Source organism: Lithobates pipiens, unplaced genomic scaffold, assembly GCF_037356315.1.
Source record: "Lithobates pipiens isolate NorthernLeopardFrog02 unplaced genomic scaffold, aLitPip1_a1.2 Scaffold_25, whole genome shotgun sequence".
NCBI classification, from domain to species: Eukaryota; Metazoa; Chordata; class Amphibia; order Anura; family Ranidae; genus Lithobates; species Lithobates pipiens.
Window position 1 is genome coordinate 239,715,681 of NW_027507787.1, and position 23,019 is coordinate 239,738,699.

The window sequence follows — 23,019 nt, forward strand, 5'->3', positions numbered from 1 at the left end:
AGCCTTGCATTGCAGCCTTGTCGGTCATTTGCAGCCTTCAATTGCAGTCTTGCCAGTCATTTGCAGCCTTGTCGGTCATTTGCAGCCTTCAATTGCAGTCTTGCCAGTCATTTGCAGCCTTGTCGGTCATTTGCAGCCTTCAATTGCAGTCTTGCCAGTCATTTGCAGCCTTGTCAGTGTCTTTCCCGGCCTGCCGTTTAAAAAATGGCACTGCCGAGATACAGAGCGGATGTCCTGTGTGTCTCGGCGGCGCTCGGTAGCTCTCGGTGGCTTTCGGATATTTTCAGCCGCGCTCAGCCATTCTCGGCGGCTTTCGGAAAGCCGCCGAGAACGGCCGAGTGTGGCTGAAAATAGCCGAAACCCGCCGAGAACCGCAGAGTGCGGCCGAAAATACCCGAAAGCCACCGAGAACGTCAGAAAAGCCCAGAGAACTCACAATCGGCAAGGGATCGGCGTATAACACACACCCACGATTTCCCCTGATTTTAAGGGGGAAAAAGTATGTGTTATATGCCGATAAATGCGGTATATGAAAAAGTGGGACTTTATAGGTGCGAAATCAGATAAAGAAAAAAAAAGCAATATAAAAAAATATTCCTTTTATTGGAAAAATAGAATACAAATGCATATATTCCATAAAACCAAAACAAAAAAGGAAAGGGGGTACAGATTGTGGCGAATCGCCTAATGTTTCACAGCTCAATCAGCATAACAGTAGATGGAGAGCTTTCCAACATGTTTCGCCCCTTGAATCAGGCTTCCTCAGGGAATGCTGGTCGTTCACGGTATGTACCGCCTTCTAATAAGAAAACACATAACAAATCCACACATTAATTAACATCACAAAGTTACAATAATTACAGCAACAATGTACAACATTTTATCATGTGACTGCGTCTTCACTCAGAGTAGTGGTGCCTACCTGTGTTTCTTAAAAGCACAAGAACTAGAAACTGCCGGGACAACTAAATGGGCCGCCTGGTCCAACCAACCATGAGCTAGGGGTGGTCATGGATGCCACAAAAAAGAACAGCTAAGAGAAAAGAAAAAAGGGTAAAGCCAAATCACAAAGTGTCCATATATATGTGTATAGAAAAAAAATATATATAACAATGTCCCAATAAACCAGACCCGCCACAAACCAAAGGGGGAATATCTTACCCGCCAGGTACAGGGAGGGGAAAAGAGAAAGGGATACCATTAAAAAAACTAATCTAAAATGTATCAGTTGTTATACTATGTCCCCCCCCCCCCCCTGCAGCATACTACCAGGTTTGCTCCAGTAATGAGGAGGGAGGGGATGATGAAGTCACTAACTATGTGGGTGCCTGATAGAAGAGAGGAGGAGGAGGCACATCTCCAATGAGGCAGGATGCCCTCCAGGGGCCAGCTTAAGGCCAGCCAACCGACTGCATCACACCTCAGAGCTCCGCATGTGCAGGGCGCTGCTGACTCCCCGCGTATTTTGAAAAGTTTTTTGTTGTGGGCCTCTTTTGATACGTGTGCAGCAGATTGCACTGTTATTTGCAACATATGTCTGAAGCATATCAAGCGTGGCCAAAACGGCAGCTGCTTGGGCACCACATGCTTGACCAGACATATGTCGACCTCCCATGCAGTCCGTTGGCAACAGTACTTAAAAGACCCACACCAAAAAACAAGGCGGACCTATCCTTGCTCCTCATCAGCTGGGATCTCCAACCCCACTATACATTCAGTCCTCTCAGAAACCTGCACTGAGAGGAGTGAAGGTGTAGAATTAGGTGTGCCAAGTACTTGGGGGCAATCTGCTATCGCTATACCAACATCCGATTGTAGCAGGTAAATTTCCCTACCCCAGTTGCCAAACCGTTTAAAGAAATTTGGTCCCAGCCATCCACATGCTCAGCGGCTGAATGCTAGCTTGACTAAATTGTTAGCACTCCAACTGCTGCCTTTTCAGCTGGTAAACTCTGCCCTCTTTCGTGAATTTGTGGAATGTGCGTACCTCAGTGGCACGTTCCCAAACGCCATTTCTTTTCACGGAAGGCCATTCCGGCTCTCTACCGGCATGTGGAAGGCAATGTCTTGGCCTCGTTGGACAGGGAGGTCAGTGGTAAAGTGCATATTACCGCTGACTCGTGGTCCAGCAGGCATGGACAGGGATGTTTGTTACCTTTCTTTCATGGTGCACTGGGTAACTCTGCTGCCAGATGGGAAGGATGCTGGACAGAGTGCAGTATTGTTGGAGTTTGTTCTGCCACCACGCCTCCAAAATGCTAATAGTGGTGATTCTGCCACACCTCTCTCCTCCACCCCCTCCTCTTCTTCCTCTATGGCCTCTTCCTCTGCAGATTTGTCCTCGGAAACCAGCGGTGCTCTGTAGGCATTCAAGGGGCTATGCAAGCACTCTGGCAAAAAAATGGTGCTTGAATTGGTCTGCTTAGGGGACAGGAGCCACCCTGGGGCAGAGATCCTGTCGGCTCTGCAGGGGCAGACTCAGAGGTGGTTGACACCACGCCAGCTTCAGCCAGGAATTGTGGTTTGCGACAATGGCACCAACCTCCTATCCTCCCTCCAACAGGGACACTTGACCCATGTTCCCTGTTTGGCTCACATCCATAATTTGGTGGTGCAGCGGTTTATGTACAGGTACCCGGGCTTACAGGATCTCCTCAGGCAGGCCAGGAAAGTCTGGGCATTTCCGCTGGTCATATAATGCCAGTGCTCAGCTGGCTGACCTTCAAAAGGAATGCAACCTGCCCAAGAACCGCCGCATTTGTGACATGCCCACCAGGTGGAACTCCACGTTGGCAATGCTGCAGTGGCTGCGCATGCAGCAGAGGGCCATCAATGAGTACCTGTGTGAGTATGCCACCAGGACAGGGTCAGGGGAGCTTGGCTTTTTTTCGCTACGCCAGTGGTTACTGATCAAGAATGCATGCACTGTCCTGTCACCATTTGAGGAGGCCACGAGAATGGTGAGCAGTGACAGTGCATGCATCAGTGATACTGTCCCTCTTCTCTTCCTGTTGGAGCACACGCTTCGTGGAATAATGGACAGGGCACTTGAGGCAGAACAGAGGGAGGAAGAGGAGGACTTCCTTACCTCTCAAGGCCCCCTTTATCCAGACAGTATTCCTGTGGGCCCACCGATCACTCTGAAAGAGGAGGATGAGGATTGTGTCAGCCTGGAGGTGGAGCCTAGCACTCAGCATCAGCAGCAGTCTTCCAGGGATCATTTTCAGTCCTCAAAAACCCATGGACTTGTACGTGGCTGGGAGGAGATGGCTGTGGATCATGTCATCCTTAGTGACCCAGAGGACTCCGGATCGAATGCCTCAGCAAACCTTCACTGCATGGCCTCCCTGATCCTGCAAAGCCTGCGAAAGGACCCTCGGATTTGTGGTATCAAGGAGAGGGATCATTACTGGCTGGCAACTGTTCTTGATCCACGTTACAAGGGTAAGGTTGCGGAACTTATCCAGCCTTCGCAGAGGGAGCAATGGACGAAACATCTTCGGGTGGCCTTGCAGAAAGGTTTGTGCAATGCGTTTCCAGAGCCTGGGAGGTTACAATTTCTTGGTCCTCCTGGACAGTGTGTTGCTGAGGCTATGGTCAGTCACAGAAGGAGCGTTCAGACAATTCTTTAGTCCGCAGCCCCAAGGTCTGATCAGTTCCAGCAACCATCGCCCGTGTCTGATTTACATGGTGCAGGAATACTTAGGGGCAAGATCAGACTTGGAGACCTTTCCAACCGAAAATCCACTGGGTTACTGTGTGATGCAATATGCAATTGAGCTACTGGCCTGTCCTGCATTCAGTGCTGCTGGAGGCTTTGTAACCGATCACAGAGAGCGCCTGTCCACAGAATCAGTTGATCGGCTCACCTTCTGTCAATAACCATGAAACAGACAGAGACAGAAGTACAATAAAATCACACTTGTTTAATAAAAATAAAAAGGTAAACTGGAAAAAGCGTAGTCAAGCAAGCCAGAGTCCAGTAGCCAGATCGGGTAGTCAGCCAGTCCAAAGTTCATAAATCAGATCGGGTAGTCAGCCAGTGCAGACGTCGGGGATCCAAGGAGAGCAACTGCAAGCAGGATGGAAGCCAGGAGGGATGTAGCAAGCCAGTCTTGAAACAGCAGGAGATGGTTCCTAGTGATGTGACCAAACGTGAAGGCAATGGAGAAATGAGCTGGAAGACTTTATATAGGCAGGACAGACGAGCATCATCTGGAACAGCTGGTAACTGTGGAGAGAGAAGAGAGCTGGCAACTAGCCGACAGCTGAGTGGCCAGCCCAGAGGAGGAAGGGCTAAGCCAGCCCTGACACCTTCATAAAAATGAATCAGTCTTGGATCACCAGCTACCAAGCACCTGATGCTGATGTAACCATTTCATTTTTCTATGAATGTGAGATCCCTTGAAGACTGCTTATGCTGAGTGACTATCCTATTCCTCCTCAATGTTCATGTTGATAGCTTCTAAGAACATTTTTGTTTCGGGGCACCACAACCAGTGCCTAAGGCCCAATTTTTCTGCCCCTGTTTAACGGGCGTACAGTTATAATTTTTGCTGTAATATTTCACAGCAGGGCTCCTTCTTGCACTCAACTAGAGTATCTGTGAGGGGTTGCATTGTTGTGGCACCACCACCAGTGCCTAAGGCCCAATTTTTCTGCCCCTGTTTAACAGTGGCATGTACTGTAATTACAATTTTTGATATAATATTTCACAGCAGGGCCCGTTCCAGCGCCCACCAAGAGTAACTGTGAGGGCTTACAGTGTTCTGGTACCACCAACACCTAAGGCCCAATTTTCTGCAGAGTATATATCGCAGGCCGTATAGTATATACAGGCGGTCCCCTACTTTCAAACATCCGACTTACAAACGACTCCTACTTACAAACGGAGGGAGACAACCGGAAGTGAGAGGAAATCTACCCCTGGGAAGGGAAATTCACTCCTGTAAGAGATATGGGAAAAAAATGGTCTCCACTGATGCTTTATCACCAATCCTTCTTTCCCTAATAACCCCAAATTTTCAAAATCCAATTATCATTGGGACAGAAAGTGAGGTGAAATCTTCTGAACAGGGGCATAGACAGCAAAACATGTTACAGAGGTGATGATATCCCTTCCCTGTTATCCAAAAAGCTTCTTAAGATTTTTTTGGCTGGAGCTACACTTACAAAATGTACGTGTTCCAAATTACAAACAGATTTTACTTAAGAACAAACCTACAATCCCTGTCTTGTTTGGACCGCCTGCATACTGCTGTTCAGACCATATATGGCCTGGGAGTCCCACACCTTTTCTTTTTTAAATTTGGGTATGGGGTTCCCCTTAATATCCATACAAGACCCAAAGGGCCTGGTAATGGGCTGGGGGGGGGGTATCCATGCCATTTTTCTCAATGATTTTCATCCATATTGCTGGGACCCGACATTACATTACAGCCGCAAACAGTTTTAAATGACTTTTATTCCTTTAGAATACATTTTGTGCAGAGACTGTTCTAAACACGGGAAACATGCGCCACTTTACAGGCATACTATAGACACCCCCCAGGTATGATATTTAAAAGGAATATTTCACTTTTATTTTTTCACTTTAAAGCGGAGGTCCACCCTAAAATGGACCTCCGCTCATCGGAATCCCCCCCCCCCTCCGGCGCCACAATCGGCACCTTTCAGGGGGGAGGGGGATGCAGTTACCTGGATAATCCAGGTAACTGCACCCACTTCCGGGCTAGCTCTCTGCGGAACGGGGCGTACGTTACGCCCCCGTTCCGCAAGCGCCCGCCCCCTTCAGCAAGTGCCCCGCTGCCTGCTGGGAAACACACAGCTCCCAGAGGCAGCGGGGACCGTCCGGATTGCGCCGCGCGGCTCGCGCAATGCGCAGTAGGGAACCGGGAAATGAAGCCGAAAGGCTCCATTTCCTGATTCCCATACCCAAGATGGCGGCGGGACCCGGCAGCCGATCGAGCGATCGGCTTCGGGTGCCGACATCGCGGGCGCGCTGGACAGGTAAGTGTCACTATTTAAAAGTCAGCAGCTGCAGTATTTGTAGCTGCTGGCTTTAAAAAAAAAAAAAAAAAACGCGGAGTCCCGGTGGACTCCCGCTTTAAGCATTATTAAAATCACTGTTCCCCAAAAAACTGATGTTTTTAAAACTTTTTTTGCATTGATACTTGTCTCCCAGGGCAGGACCCGGGCCCCCAAACACTTTTTATGACAATAACTTGCATATGAGTCTTTAAAATGAGCACTTTTGATTATTCACGTTTGTGTCCCATAGACATTAACGGTGTTCGAATGTTTGCGCAAACTTTTGGTCCGTTTGCATTTTCTGCCGCAAACCGAACTGAGGGGTGTTCGGCTCAACCCTACCAGGAACCTACTGTTTGGATTTTGGTTAGAGACCATCTCACATCATTACTTCTCTTTGGCCAAGGTACCCATTACTTGGATTTTGGTAAGAGACCATTTCATATAATTACGTCTGTCTGACCAGGAACCTACTGTTTGGATTTTGGTTAGAGACCATCTCACATAATTACTTTTATCTGGCCGGGTACCCTCTACTTGGATTTTGGCAAGAGACTATCTTATGTCGCACCCTCTACCTTAGGTAGGTACTAAGTGTAAGGTTTTTTTTTTGTGTAAGCTGCCAGTGCAGGTAAATTTAAGCAGGCCTATGCTGCGAGGTAGGCCTGTTTGTTTTGATCTGAGGGCAGGGGAGTGGTTTAGTGTAGCAGTAGGTTACTGACATGCACTTCAGTTCTTGGGCGCCTCCTCTGTTTCCAGGGAGAATGTTCTGGAAAAGGGGCAGGGCAGAGAGCTGGAGTGACATGGGGTACATGTGAGGAGCTCTGACCAATGCCCAACTAGGATTGGCAGGGGGCAGGCCTCCTATATAGACCCATGGTCAGCCTGCTGGGGGAAGAGTTGTCCGCTGGGTGAACTGGATGATGGAGTGTTAGACTGTAATGCCTGAGGGAACCCCTTTCTGGGGGAGGGGGTGTACCTCAGGTGGGGAGCTTGGGAGCCTCTCCTTACAAGCTCATGGAGAGGTGTCCTGGAACAGGAGACAGTCAGTTGGTCCGCACGTCCAGAGTAAGTCCTTCAGGAAGGATCCGGGGATAGATGTCGGTGAGTGGAAAGAGCAGTGGAGAGATCTGGAAGAGACATGCCAGGGGAGCCAGATGTAGAGCCAGAGGGAGAGACTGTGGGATTTTTGTGTCAAATCAACGCAGCCATGAGGGCGGGTAAGATTTGCTAGTCGGACTTGCTGGGATCAGTAGTCCATCACCATTTATACTTCTAAAGTAAATCGGTTGCTGCCACAAATGGGGTACTGCAGACCCCGGCCTACAAAAGGTCATCAAGTAAAGATCCTGGGACTTATCCAGAGTGAGGCCTAGTCCTGTTCTGATGGCGTCACAGGATTACTAGACTTGGACAGTAAAGTAGTGTGATGGAGGAAGAAGTGTTCTGAGGTAAAAGACTGTCAAGTTTAGGGTCAGCCATATTGTTCTACTGATAAGTGTGACTTAGTTACTTTATTCTACAAAGTACTAATTTATCCTATGGGCATCCCATGTCCCTTTTCCCCAACCAAGTTTAATCCCCTAATAAAAAACAACAAAAAACAAGCAAAATACTGTTCATTGACTAAAGGAGTATATTAAATGGAGGTCTGGGAAGCAGAGTGAAATGTGTGGATGCTGTAACACGTAACAACCCCACAGAGCCCTCTCTACACTTATATAATTACTTGTATCTGACCAGGAACCTACTACTTGGATTCATATAAATACTTCTCTTGGCCACGTGCCTACTACTTGGATTTTGGTAAGAGACCATCTCAAATTATTACTTCTCTCTGGCAAGGTACCTACAACTTGGATTTTGGTAAGAGGCCATCTCATAAATACTTGTTGTAGGTACCTTGCCAGAGAGAAGTAATAATTTGAGATGGTCTCTTACCAAAATCCAAGTAGTAGGCACGTGGCCAAAAGTAGTATTTATACGAGATGGTCTCTTTGGACAGGTACCTACTACTTGGATTTTGGTAAGAGACCATCTCATATTATTACTTCTATCTGGCAGGGTACCTACAACTTGGATTTTGGTAAGAGACCATCTCACATAATTAATTCTCTTTGGCCAAGAACCCACTACATGGATATTGGTAAGAATCCATCTAATCAAATTTTTTTCACTCCTACAACTTGGGTTTTGGCAAGAAACCATGTCATTATTATGGATTTATATAGCGCCAACAGTTTGCGCAGCGCTTTACAATATGAGGGCAGACAGTACACTTACAATACAAATCAATACAGGAGGGATAAGAGGGCCCTGCTCGTTAGAGCTTACAATCTAGAAGGGAGGGTCAAGTTGAAACAAAAAGGTAATAACTGCGGGGGATGAGCTGATGGAGAAAATGAAAATACAGTTAGGTGTGGGTGGGGTAGGCTTCTCTGAATAGAAGGGTTTTCAGGGATTGTCTAAAAGCTAATAAAGTAGGAGATAGGTGGATAGATTGGGGTAGGGCATTCCATAGGATTGGGGAGGCTTTGGAAAAGTCCTGGAGGCGAGTATGGGAGGAGGTGATGAGGGAGCTAGAGAGCAGGAGGTCTTGAGAGGAACGAAGAGAAGGAGTAGGTTGGTATTTAGAGACTAGGCTAGTGATGTAGCTGGGGGCAGAGTTGTGGATGGCTTTGTATGTAGTTGTTAGTATTTTGAATTTAATTCTTTGGCTAAGCGGAAGCCAGTGGAGGGATTGACAGAGAGGAGTAGCAGACACCGAGCGATTGGTAAGGTGGATGAGTCTGGCAGCGGCATTCATAATGGATTGAAGAGGTGATAGACTATATAGAGGTAAGCCAATGAGAAGGGAGTTGCAGTAGTCGAGGCGAGAGATGATCATTGGTTAGAAAGGGGCGTATTTTGGAGATGTTGCGGAGGTTGAGGCGGCAGGATTTGGACAGTGATTGGATGTGTTGCTTGAAGGAGAGTTCAGAGTCCAGGACTACACCTATAACCTTGGCGTGAGGGGATGGGCTTATGGTTGTGCCATCGATTTTGACAGTGCGATCAGAGGAAGGGGCATATGGGGGAGGAAAAATTATAAGTTCGGTTTTGGATAGATTGATTTTGAGGAAGTGGTGTGACATCCAGACTGAGATATCTGATAGTAAATTAGTGATACGTGAGGAGACAGAGGGAGTGAGCTGAGGGGTAGAGAAATAGATTTGGGTGTCGTCATCATAGAGGTGGTATTGGAAGCCATGGGAGGCTATCAGTTGACCCAGGGAGGAGGTATAGATTGAAAATAGGAGTGGTCCAAGAACAGAACCTTGGGGGACCCCAACAGAGAAAGGAAGAGGAGAGGAGGAAGTAGAGTTGTAAGAAACGCTAAAGGTGCGGTTGGATAAGTAGGAAGAGAACCATCGTAGAGTACAGTAACGGAGACCAAAGGTGTGGAGTTTTTTGAGAAGGGGGGGTGGTCAACCGTATCAAAGGCAGCAGAGAGGTCCAGGAGGAGGAGTACAGAATAATGTTGATTGGTTTTGGCCGTTAGTAGATCGTTTGTTAGTTTTAGGGGAGTAGTTTCTGTGGAGTGTTGAGGACGAAATCCAGACTGAAGGGGATCAAGAAGGCTATTATCAGCGACAGGGCCGTCTTTAATTTTGATTGGGCCCTGGGCAAACATTTTCTTGGCCCCCCCCCCCCCCCCCTCCATTCTGAGACATACAAAAAATAGCAGGTAGACTCAAAATCAGTTTACTGCAGCAGATCACGCAGTGATTGCAATTGTTTGCCAGAGGTTACAGCCTATCCTTACTGCTCGCTGGGTGGTTGCTAGAGGTTACAACACATAATTTCTGCTTGCCGATTGGTTGCTAAAGGTTAGTGCACATCATTACCACTTACTGATTGGCTGCTAGAGATTAAAGCAGATCACTACTGTTCGCTGGTTGGTTGCTACAGGCTAATACACATTACCTCTCACTGAGCAGTGGAGCAATCCTAAATAATTACTGCTACTCCTACTGCAGGAGACAATCAGAGACTATGGACATACTGCAGGAGAAAGAGACTGCGGACATACTGCAGGAGACAATCAGAGATTGCGGACATACTGCAGGAGACAATCAGAGATTGCAGACATACTGCAGGAGACAATCAGAGATTGCAGACATACTGCAGGAGACAATCAGAGATTGCAGACATACTGCAGGAGACAATCAGAGATTGCAGACATACTGCAGGAGACAATCAGAGATTGCAGACCTACTGCAGGAGACAATCAGAGATTGCAGACATACTGCAGGAGACAATAAGAGATTGCAGACATACTGCAGGAGACAATCAGAGATTGCGGACATACTGCAGGAGACAATCAGAGATTGCAGACATACTGCAGGAGACAATCAGAGATTGCAGACATACTGCAGGAGACAATCAGAGATTGCAGACATACTGCAGGAGACAATAAGAGATTGCAGACATACTGCAGGAGACAATCAGAGATTGCGGACATACTGCAGGAGACAATCGGAGATTGCAGACATACTGCAGGACACAATCAGACTGCGGACATACTGCAGGACACAATCAGACTGCGGACATACTGCAGGACATAATCAAAGACTGCGGACATACTGCAGGAGACAATCAGAGACTGTGGACATACTGCAGGAGACAATCAGACTGCGGACATGCTACAGGTGATGGTCAGAGAACTTTCAGCAACGCACAGCTTGACAGTAGAACACCACAGCTCAGGGTTTAAGCAGTCAGGCATTTTATGGGTGCAAGGACATACCTGAGCAGCCAAATACACTACATACATTTAGAGGTATGTGGGTGGGGCTTCCATTCTCTGATCTCATTACAACAGCAGGGAGCTCCACTGATGCTTTGTAGGGGGGCCCCCGTCACCCGTAAATTGGGGCCCCGATGAAAGTTTTGCAGAGTGCACAGAGGACATGGGAGGCTGTATTCCCGTGCGAGCCAGCTGAAAGGGGGCAGGGCCGGGAGCTCCACTGACGCTCTGACCCCGCCCCCGTGCAGCCTGTATGCTCGGAACAGAGTGGCTGTAGTGAGAACCAGTGATCGGAGTGGGAGCATCAGTGGAGCTCCCGGCCCCGCCCCCGGACCTCTGTATTCCCAAGCCAGTATAGAGGGGGCGGGGCCAGGAGCTCTACTGACGCTCCCACTCCGATCACTGGCTCTCACTACAGCCGCTCTGTTCTGAGCATACAGGCTGCAGGGGGGCGGGGTCAGAGCGTCAGTGGAGCTCCCGGCCCCGCCCCCTCTCAGCTGGCTAGCATGGGAATACAGCCTCCCGTCCCGTGTCCTCTGCGCACTCTGCAAAACCTTCATTGGGGCCCCAATTCGCGGGTAGCAGTGCGGGCCCCCCTACAAACTTTGGGCCCAGGGCAGGTGCCCCGTTTGCCCTGCGCTAAAGACGGCCCTGATCAGCGAAGTGGACACTCGGTTGTAGACCAGACGTTCAAGGAGTTTGGATAAGAAGGGGAGCAAGGCGATGGGGCATAGGTTGTTAGGATTGGATGGGTCCAGTGAGGGTTTTTTAAGTATGGGTTTGACAAGTGCATGTTTTAGAGAGTTGGGGAAGATGCCAGAAGAGAGGGAGAGATTGAAGATGTGAGTTATAGAGTGTAGCATAGAGCCAGAGGGTGAACGTAGCATTTGTGAGGGAACAGGATCCAGAGGGCAGGTGGTAAGGTGGACATTACCAAGTAGTTTAGCAACTTCGTCTATAGTGGTGGGGTTGAAAGAGGGAAGTAATAATTGTGCCTGTGGGCATGAAGTGTAAAGCGTGGAGGGTATCAGAACAGTAGAGATCTCCGCGCGAATTGTATCAATCTTTTGTTTGAAGTGATTGGCAATCTCCGGCGGCAGTGAGTGAGTTGGCGGGTGGAGGCGGTGGAGGACGAAGTAGAGAGTTGAAAGTAGAGAAGAGTTGACGGGGACGGGATGATAGGTTGCTGATGAGAGTGATAAAATAGTTCTGCTTGGCAGAGAGGAGGCTGGAATTGTATTTTTGGAGGGCAGATTTATATTGGTTGAAATCTGAGACTTGGTCTTGCGCCACAGGCGCTCATGAGCACGACTGTTTTTTCAGACTTCTAGTGACATCTGTTTGCCAAGGTTGAAGGGGTCGGGGCTTAATTCTGTGTGTAGTGAGGGGGGCCAGTGAGTCCAGAGAGGCTAGAAGTGAAGTGTTGTAGACAGAAGTGGCTGGGTTGGTGCAGGATAGGGGTGAGATTTTGTCGTAGAGGTTGTCGACAGTAAAGTAGAGAAGTTGTCGGGAAAACCCTTCCTACAGACATCCGAGTGGTGTAAGGCTCAGAAGAATACCTGTGCGCAAGAAAAGCGCTAATGCGCAAGTGGGAGCGCGCACGCGGCCGTTTTGATGGCAATTGGCGCCAGTGGCGCTATTTAAAGGGGATCTTTGCCTTGCTGTCTTGCTGCCCGATCAACAGCGTTCCTGTGTGCTCTGCTACCCTGCATCTGAACTTACCTGATCCGTATTGAACTTGGCCTGTTTCTGACTTCTCTGCTTGCTGCCTGCCCCCGACCTTGGCTTCCGAACCCGACTATTCTCCTGGACTTCGTTTTGGTACCTGATCTGCTTGCCTGTGCTTGTCCCGGACTGTCTAACTACTCTGCTACCTGCCAGTCACCTGTCTACTGTTGCTGGACTACAGAACACCTCCCGGTTCTCCACCGTACTCGGCTGGTGCCTTCCGCTGTGTTCTGTTACCTCCTACATCCTGCTGCTGGACTACAGGACTCCTCCCGTTGTCCGCTGTATCCTGCTGTCACCTGCATCCTGCTGCTGGACTACAGGACTCCTCCCTGTTGTCAGCCACATCCTGCCCACGGTCTGCTTCCCGCCACTGGGCTACAAGGCACATCCCTGCTGTCCGTTGCTTCCGGCTGGAACCGCCTGCTGCGTCCTGCTATCATCTGCATCCTGCGGCTGGACTGCAGGACACCTCCCCACTACCAACGGTCTCCTGCCTTCTACACCGGCCATCCAGTCAGGCCCTTGTGCTCCTGAGCCCCTGTCATCTCTATCAGGGCCTCCCGAGTCAGAGGTTTACAAGAGGTTGCTCCCTGCTCTCCGGGCTCTGCCTTAAAGCGGGAGTCCGCCGGGACTCCGCGTTTTTTTTTTTTTTTAAAAGCCAGCAGCTACAAATACTGCAGCTGCTGACTTTTAAAATAGTGACACTTACCTGTCCAGCGCGCCCGCGATGTCGGCACCCGAAGCCGATCTCTAGATCGTCTCTCGGGTGCTGCCGCCGCCATCTTGGGTATGGGAATCAGGAAATGGAGCCTTTCGGCTTCATTTCCCGGTTCCCTACTGCGCATGCGCGAGTCGCGCTGCGCAATAAGGACGGTGCCCGCTGCCTCTGGGATCTGTGTGTTTCCCAGCAGGCAGCGGGGCACTTGCGGAAAGGGGCGGGCACTTGCGGAAAGGGGCGTAATCTACGCCCCTTTCCGCAGAGAGCTATCCCGGAAGTGGGTGCAGTTACCTGGATTATCCAGGTAACTGCACCCCCCTCCCCCCTGAAAGGTGCCGATTGTGGCACCGGAGGGGGGGAGGGTTCCGATGAGCGGAAGGTCCACTTTAGGGTGGACCTCCGCTTTAAGGTACGTGACAGAAGTGAAGGGTTGAGATGACGTAGGTTTCTGCGGTTGGAGGGAGAGGAGGTGAAGGAGAGGGGAGAGTGAAACTAATAAGGTGGTGATCAGAGAGAGGGAATGGATAGTTAGAGAGGTTGCATGGAGTGCAAAGGTGAGAGAAAACGAGGTCAAGGATATTGCCCCCGGAGTGAGTAGGATCGTGTATCCACTGCTTCAGGTCAAAGGTGGAGGTTAGGCTGAGAAGTTTGGAAGGGGCAGGAGTGTTAGTATCAATAGGGATGTTGAAGTCCCCGAGAATGATTGTGGGGATTTCAGAAGAAAGAAAGTAGGGTAACCAGGCAGAGAAGTCATCAAGAAATGTTGATACTGGTCCAGGGGGCCTGTAGATCACGGCTATTCTTAGAGAAATTGGAGTGAAGAGACGAATGCAGTGTGCTTCGAAAGAGCAGAGTGACAGAGAGGGAGGTGGCTGAAGTACCTGAAAGGTGCTATGTGGGGCTAGAAGGATTCCAACACCTCCTCCCTTACGTCCATTGGATCTGGGGGAGTGAGTCCAAAGAAGATCACCATGGGATAGGGCAGCAGAAGACGCAGTGTCGGATTCGTGGAGCCAGATTTCGGTGATGGCGAGTAGGTTAAATGAGTTGGCGATAACAGGGCCGCTGTTAGAAATCATGGGGCCCCATACAGCCTACCTGACGGGGCCCCATTGACCCCGCCCACAACCCATCCTGGCTCCGCCCATAACCCCACCCCTGCCTCCACGCTGTCAGGGCAGGAGGCAGGAGCTGGAACATTTAACATTTACAGCGCCCCACCAATCATAACTGCATCTGAATGGGAGAGATGTCAGTGTTTTGACATCTGTGCCCATTCAGTTTGTGTCTTCATACGGAGCTTTCAATCAGGTCTGCATGAAAAAGGACCTAATTGCAAAGCTTGGGTGAAAGGTTATGAAAGGAGAGTGGTTTGGGGGTGGTAAAAATGCAGCTTGGCTATGTATTTTTACTGTCCCTTCCCCCATCACATGTGTAAAAGTAGCATCTCACTATGTGCACATGGTCATTATCATTATGATGATCAGTGCACAGCAGGTGCTGTGTGGCTCTGTCAGTGTAACATGACTGTGTGATGCTGACTTTGTTATGGCTGTGCTGAGTTATAGTCTGTAACACACAGTACAGTCATATATCAGGAAAGTCAGCACCACACAGTCATGTTACACTGACAGAGCCATACAGCACCTACTGTGCCCTGATCATCATAATGATAATAACCATGAGCACACAGAGTCTAGGGACTGCACATGCTACAATAGTGTGACCTGTCAGTGTGTGTGCAGGGGACTGCTTGCCTGTGCACCACTGCCATTGTCCAGATTACTCCTGCTGCTCTGTCTGTCTCAGCCGTCCCAGTGATAAGTCCCTCAAGCTGCAGCACTTACTGGATGAAGGGAGCCGTATAACAGTAATATCCATCCGCCGGAGAGGCACACAGTGAGCAGGAAGAACTTTAGTTTGTGCAGGTATACTGAGAACAGCATGCGGCACAGCATTGTATCCCTGCACCCGAAAATAGAAAAAAAGTCCCTCTTCTGCTTTCACCTCCTGGGCCCCTCTGGTAACCTGATGGGGCCCAGGAAATGAATATATATTCCTTATATATGTTAGTAATCAAGTGGGTGCAGGTTAATATAGTTATTTCGTTTTTTTTTTTTTAGCTAGAAGTTAAAAGCTGCTCGGGCCCCCCCTGCTGGCCGGGCCCGGTACAACAGGGCTGGTTGTACTGCCCTATCAGCGGCCCTGGGCGATAAAGAGGTCATGGGGAGAGGTGAGTTTGATGCAGACAGAGCGGGAGTTACAAAGGGCACAAGAGAAAGGGAACTAATTTGTGTTGATTGCGGCTGCTGCCAGAGGGTGTAGGGTGATGGGTACAGTTTAATGATGGAGGCCCGGGGTTTGGGGATAGATCTCCAGGGGTTAGGAGAAGCAGGAGGGTGAGGGAGGTAATATGGGAGTGGGATTTATATGAAGGGACATGCCCCAGGGTCTTGGAGATTTTTAGTGTGTGTGGATTTCGAATTAGCAGGAGTTGGTGGGTGCAGTTATAAGGAGAGGATAGAAGTGAGGGTGATATATATATGCTGTGGGGGGGGGGGGGAGAAGAGGGTTGGAGTGGAGATAATTTTAGTATAGAGGACAGAGCTGTAGACATGTGCGATTCGTTTCGTACGAATCTCAAATTCATACGAATTTCCCAAAATTCGTATATTCGGGAGGATCCGAAAGACGAATTGCAGTGCGTCTGAATTCTGTATGGAATACGAACTTTTGTTTACGAATTTCGGATTTCGGATCAGTTGTCGTCGAATTGACGACGACTCAGTCATGCTTATTATAACTTGCAAAAGACTTCTGTAATAGAAGTCAATGTAAGTTGCCTGAAGACATCAGTGAAGGACTTTCCTCCTCTCTGGGCTGCCAAGAAAAGAACAAAGTGATACAATGTTTCTTCTTCAATGGGCTGAACTCCCTGTGTAGAAGTTCTCAGTTTAACCATATAAAGACTAAATCTTTTCTGACACTTGTTGCTTACAAGTAAAAATCCAGTATTTTCTGCTAGAAAATCACTCAGAAGCCCCAAAAATTATATATATATATATATATATATATATATATTTTAGCAGAGACCCTAGGGAATAAAATAGCGGTTGTTGCAATATTTTATGTGACGCGGTATTTGTGCAGATGTCTTTCAAACGCAAGCTAGCCCTTTTTTTTTTGGTCAACCTCTAGAGAGCACTGACATTAGCAGCGTGACATACAGCAATGACACCTGCACCGTGATAGAGTGATCTGACACCAGCAACGTGATAGAGTGATCTGACACCAGCACCGTGATAGAGAGCACTGACATCAGCAGCGTGATAGAGAGCACTGACATCAGCAGCCTGATAGAGAGCACTGACACCAGCACCGTGATAGAGAGCACTGACACCAGCACCGTGATATACAGCAATGACACCTGCACCGTGATAGAGTGATCTGACACCAGCACCGTGATAGAGAGCACTGACATCAGCAGCGTGACATACTGCAATGACACCTGCACCATGAGCAGCCCCAGGAGGAAGTCAGCATAGCACAGGGATGGTGGGAGCCCCTCATAATGAGCATAGCACAGGGATGGTGGGAGCCCCTCATAATGAGCATAGCACAGGGATGGTGGGAGCCCCTCATAATGAGCATAGCACAGGGATGGTGGGAGCCCCTCATAATATGCACAGCAGAGGTACAGCCGCAGGAGTAAGTGAGCATAGCACAGGGATGGTGGGAGCCCCTCATAATAAGCAGCCCCAGGAGGAAGTCAGCACAGGGATGGTGGGAGCCCCTCATAATGAGCATAGCACAGGGATGGTGGGAGCCCCTCATAATATGCACAGCAGAGGTACAGCCCCAGGAGTAAGTCAGCATAGCACAGGGATGGTGGGAGCCCCTCATAATAAGCAGCCCCAGGAGGAGCAGGCGCAAACTGGACCAGCGGTGCATGGCAGACAATCCGCTTCTCTCTTTCTCATCTAATGAAACTTCGTATTTCGGATAGGAAATTCTTCAACGGAATTTCGTATAAAAACCAAACTTCCATCAGCATCGACTGTCATATTGAGATATATTTTTTGCCTTTAAATTCATCGTAAAGAACGTTCGTACCTGTTAACGAACCCAACGACAATTCGTATTTCGTACGAAACAGAGCGGAATTTCGGACACGAAATGCGAAGTATGAATTAATTTTATTACGAATCGAAACGGAACAGAACGAAGCAAATTTATTGACGGCGCCCATGTCTACAGCGCTGTCAGAAGGAGTGGTAGAGAGTGCATGTTATAAGGAGAAAGAGCTAAAGGGTAAAACGAGGTCACCTGGTGTCTTTGTGGTGTTTTTCAAAGTATTTTCTTGTGTACCTTCACTGAAGTGCAGAGACAGCAGTGCTTCCACTTATAGAAATCCCCCTACTTGGAGAAAGAGCCCCAGTTGCAAGTGTGCCCCCTGCAATAGCTTCCCCCAAAATGAAGCTTATCTTTATACTGATAGGGGTGGGGTGGGGGGGTGGATTTCAATTATCACTCAGAAGGTAATAAAGCTTGGCTGGTCAACAGGGCAAAATTCTAACTTCAGAAACAGACTAGCAAGAGGGCACTAACGTTAGATGGGCCATCATTTTGGGTAAGACAAGGGAGATAAAGCATTGTAATGTGGACAGGGCTACAGACTGTTGAGCAAAAACAACATTTTTAAAGACACACATGAAAAGCAGATAGCAGGGTTTCAGATTTTGGGTGGAGATGGTTCAGTTAGCACATACCAGCATTTTTAACCACTTAAGGACCAGGCCTCTTTTTCAGATTTGGTGTTTACAACAGTTTTTTTTTTTTGCTAGAAAATTACTTAGAACCCCCAAACATTTTATATATTTTTTTTTCTAACACCCTAGAGAATAAAATGGTGGTCATTGAAATACTTTTTTTCACACCGTATTTGCGCAGCGGTCTTAAAAGCGCACTTTTTTTGGAAAAATATGCACTTTTTTTAATAAAATAAAAAAAAGACAACAGTAAAATTAGCCCAATTTTTTTTTATATTGTGAAAGATAATGGTACGCCGAGTAAATTTATACCCAACATGTCACGCTTCAAAATTGCGCCCGCTCGTGGAATGGCATCAAACTTTTAGCCTCAAAAATCTCCATAAGCGACATTTAAAAAATTCTACAGGTTGCATTTTTTGCGTTACAGAGGAGGTCTAGGGCTAGAATTATTGCTCTACTCCACCGATGGCGGCGATACCTCACATGTGTGGCTTGACCACCGTTTTCATATGTGGGCGCTACTCAGGTATGTGCTCGCTTCTGTGCGCGAGCTCGTCGTGACGGGGTGTTTTTAAAAACCTTTTTTTTTCTTATTTATTTTAATTGATTTTATTTATTTTTACAGTGTTTAAAAAAAAAAAATTGATCACTTTTATTCCTATTACATTACATATTAAACATCCCTTGTAATAGAAAAAATCATGACCGGCCCTCTTAAATATGAGATCTAGGGGGTCAAAAAGTCCTCACATCTCATATTTGGACTAAAATGCAACAACAAAAAAAAAAAGAAAAAAAGAAAAAAATGACATTTAAAAAAAAATATACCTTTAAGAGGTATGGGCGGAAGTGACGTTTTGACGTCGCTTCCGCCCTCCTATGGTATAGAGATGAGTGGGGGGGCCATCTTAGCCTCACTCGTCTCCATACCCAGCTAGCAAAAGGACCCGATCGCCTCTGCCGCTACCGACGGCTCCAGTAAGCGGCGGAAGGTGCGGGAGGGCGGCGGGAGGGGGGGGTGGCACCTCTCCTGCCGCTGATAGTCTCGCAGCGAATCCGCCGTGGAGACCGTTATCGTACAGACGACCAGCGCCTGAAGAGATGGTGCCGTTACCAAGATGTCCCTCTTCAAAAATAGGACATACATCGGCGTGCGCTGGTCGTTAAGTGGTTAAAGACACACATGAAAAGCAGATAGCAGTGTTTCAGATTTTGGGTGGAGATGGTTCAGTTAGCACATACCTGTAGGGTGAGAGAAGAGATTCTCAGATGAGACAGTCAGATAATCAGTTAATAAGTGCAGAATCAGAAGTGCTCCCACTTATAGAAATCCCCCCACTTGGAGAAAGAGCCCCAGTCAGGGCTGGTGCAAGCATTTTTGACACCCTAGGCGAAAAATCATTTGGCCGCGCCACCCTCCCTTGGCTTCACTCCTGACCCAACCCCCTTTGCCCTGCCCACGTATACCCCACCTTTTTAATGAAGCACCCATCAAACGCAGCCCATCAGCACCCATCAATGCAGCCTGCCAGTGCCCATCAACGAATGTTTGCTTACTTCTATTCATTCGGGAGTTAGGAAGCAGACACAGTCCTCCCCCAGCTCTACGCTTCTGTCACTATGTGCGAATGGAGTGGCTGCCTGCTGATGCTGAGACTTATTAGCTTGCTGCAGAGAGAAGAGAGTAGGAACACCAGTGGCTGGGCGCCCTAGGCAGCAGTGCGCCCTAGGCGGCTGCCTAGTTTGCCTAGTGGTAGCACCGGCCCTGGCCCCAGTTGCAAGTGATATAATTACTCCTCTCTGGCAAGGTGCCTACTACTTGTATTGTGGTACGAGAGCATCTCGCATCAATTATGATTTACTAAGTAACTAAAATTGTTTCTGTTGCTGCTTATTATGTGTCATTATATTTATTTGACTTTACTGAGACACAACCTGGTAATTAAAAATACATTTTGTTTTGCCATTTTTTTGGTTCTCTTAGTTTTTTGTTTTTTTTGTTTTTTTTGTTTAGTTTTTAGTACAACTGTCAAAAATATAGTTAAAGAGGAGCTGCACCTAAAAAAAAAAAAAATATTAAAAGCCAGCAGCTACTAATATTGCAGCTGCTGCCTTTTTCATAAAATCACACTTACCTGTCCCAGGGTCCAGCGATGTCGGCAGCAGATGACGAGCGATCGCTCGTCTCGCTGCTGCCACCGCCGCCATCCTCTGTCAGGGAATCGGGAAGTGAAGCGTGACTGCCCGGTTCCCTACTGCACATGCGCGAGTCGCGCTGCGTGTCTCTTATGGTCCCCCGCTGTGTCTCTGGGAATTGTGTGTTTCCCAGAACACAACGGGGGGGGGGGGGGGGGGGGTGCGGGGCGTCTGCGGGGGTCTGCGGCAGTCTGGCCGGAAATGGGTGCAGTTACCTGGATTATCCAGGTAACTGCACCCCCCTCCCCCCTGAAAGGTGCCGATTGTGGCACCGGAGGGGGGGAGGGATCAGATTAGCGGAACTTCCCCTTTAGGGTGAAGAACCGCTTTAAATAATGTCAATGTTTGAGAATGACATGTGATTCAATATGCTAACAAAAATCCCTTTCCTCTGCTCTCTTTGTTTTTGGATCTCTACCAGTTTGGCAGTAGAAATCTATTCACAGGATTAATAGTTTCCTATTTTTCTTTTTTCGACTCAAGCTTTTCCAAGAATCTACCCGGGATGGGGTACAAATTCCTAAGTCTCACTTAGCCAGCTTTCAACAAGGTATTTCTGCTTATGTAATGATTACATGTCCTGACTCCTGGACAGGACGGACTCTCTGCCATAAACTCTACTACAGGAACATATCTGGTTAATAACAAAGTCCACTTCCCAGTCGGAGCAGAAGGGAAGTCGTCTGGTTACGCTGCACATTTCCTTGTGTGAAGATGACCGGTGTGGGCATGCAATGTATGAAGCAAACCCAATACTTCGGCCCAAGAGCTTACTCCAAAATCACAGGACAGCTGAAGCTGAAATATGATGCTGTGATCATTGGAGGAGGTAAGAATGTTTGTGGAATGTTTCTAGATCTCCTCTCCTAGATTTGTGTGTAGAGAGTAGGGATGAGCTTCGTGTTCGAGTCGAACTCAAACATCGTCTGTTCAGTGAATTTCCCGAACATTATGGGCCGTTCGCGCCAAATTCGAGTGGCGCGTCACGGCCCATAATTCACTGCGGCATCGCATTGCTGGCTGATGATTGGCCAAGCATGCAATATGATCCGCATGCTTGGCCAATCACAGTGCCGTCTGTCTAGCGAGCCGTAATTGGCCAAAGCCAGGGTGGCTTTGGCCAATTATGGCTCAGGGGGTTTAGTACACGTCCCACACTATATAAGGCCGCCTGCGTGGCGGCCTTGTGTAGTTTGTTGCGGCAGCGGAGACAGCTAGACAGAGAGACAGTGTGATTTCATTTCATTTGCATTAGATAGAGCAGGCAGGAGGCTAGTCAGTTAGCTGCAGTCAGTGTATTGTGTGTGTATATATATATATATATATATATATATATACACACATCCTAGGTGTTTTGTGTGTGTGTGTATATATATATATATATATATGTATATACACACACACACACACACACTGTATTCAGTTTAGCTAGATTCGTTCCTGTGTACTGTGTCCTTTGCACAGTGTTCACTTAAAGCTACCCCAATTGCTGGTGTTCTGCTGAACCTATCCACAGGCAGCTCTAGCAATTACAGTTGGTGTACTGTGTCATCTGCACAGTGTGCACCTAAATCTACCCCATTGCTGGTGTTCTTCTGATCCTATACCACAGGCAGGCAGCTGAAGTAATTACAGTTGGTGTATTGTGTCATCTGCACAGTGGGCACCTAAAGCTACCCCAATTGCTGTTGTTCTTCTGATCCCATACGGCAGGCAGCTGCAGTAATTACAGTTGGTGTACTGTGTACTCTGCACATTGTGCACCTAAAGCTACCCCAATTGCTGGTGTTCTTCTGATCTTATACCGCAGGCAGGCAGCTGCAGTAATTATAGTTAGTGTATTGTGTCATCTGCATAGTGTGCACCTAAAGCTACCCCAATTGCTGGTGTTCTGCTGATCCTATCCGCAGGCAGCTTTAGCAATTACAGTTGGTGTATTGTGTCATCTGCACAGTGTGCACCTAAATCTACCCCAATTTCTGGTGTTCTTCTGATCCTATACCACAGGTAGGCAGCTGCAGTAATTACAGTTGGTGTACTGTGTACTCTGCACAGTGTGCACATAAAGCTACCCCAATTGCTGGTGTTCTTCTGATCCTATACCACATGCAGGCAGCTGCAGTAATTAGCCCTTGTACACACGGTCGGAGAATCCGTCAGAATGTGTCCTATCGGACCATGTCATCGGATAATCCGACTGTGTGTGGTATGCATCGGATTGATTCCGTCGGACCCAATTTTCCAACATGTTGGAAATATTTCCCGACCAACTGGTCCGATCGGACATACTCCGATCATGTGTAGAGAATTTTGATCGGACCAAGTGCCACGCATGCTCAGATCAAATTCCTACATCAAAGCTATTGGCTACTAGCCTGAACGTAGTCCCATTGTAACGAAATTACGTCATCACGTTCTGAAAGATCGGATTTTTCACCAATTTTGTCCGACCGTGTGTACCGTGTTTCGGACAAGATCCGACGGACAAGATCCGACGGACAAAATCCGACGGGCAAAATCCGACGGATTTGGTTGTGGAAATCTCCGACCGTGTGTACAGGGGCTAACAATTGGTGTATTGTGTCATCTGCACAGTGTGCACCTAAAGCTACTCCAATTGCTGGTGTTCTTATACTAATAATACTACAGGCGTCAGGCAGTTGATTCTGCTAGCTGCAGTATATCAGTACATACGTCCCAGCTTTGTGCAGCTACATCTCCCTGCAGGCCATTAGTATGTCTGGAAGGCCAACAAGGAGAGGCAGACAGTCACGAGCCAATAA

The 23,019-nt window shown here is 48.1% G+C and overlaps 1 protein-coding gene and 1 long non-coding RNA gene across 3 annotated transcripts in view; one reads left to right on the forward strand and one right to left on the reverse strand.

Annotated features, from left to right (window-relative positions):
* Positions 1 to 640: 640 nt before the first annotated feature.
* On the reverse strand, positions 641 to 17,713 carry LOC143930996 (uncharacterized). 2 transcript variants are annotated; one of them, XR_013262867.1, is made up of 3 exons: positions 17,637 to 17,713; positions 923 to 1,033; positions 641 to 799 (listed from the first exon to the last, which is right to left on the reverse strand). It is a non-coding gene; the product is annotated as an uncharacterized LOC143930996 (long non-coding RNA). The 2 variants fall into 2 exon arrangements; XR_013262866.1 differs by having other exon boundaries at positions 17,595 to 17,661.
* A 3,130-nt stretch (positions 17,714 to 20,843) lies between these two features.
* Positions 20,844 to 23,019, forward strand: part of PYROXD2 (pyridine nucleotide-disulphide oxidoreductase domain 2) — a 168,423-nt gene continuing 166,247 nt past the window's right edge. Inside the window, exon 1 of the mRNA XM_077455708.1 lies at positions 20,844 to 21,065. Within this exon, the coding sequence (XP_077311834.1) occupies positions 20,951 to 21,065 (115 nt within the window). The 5' untranslated portion in view covers positions 20,844 to 20,950. The remainder of the gene's footprint in view (positions 21,066 to 23,019) is intronic.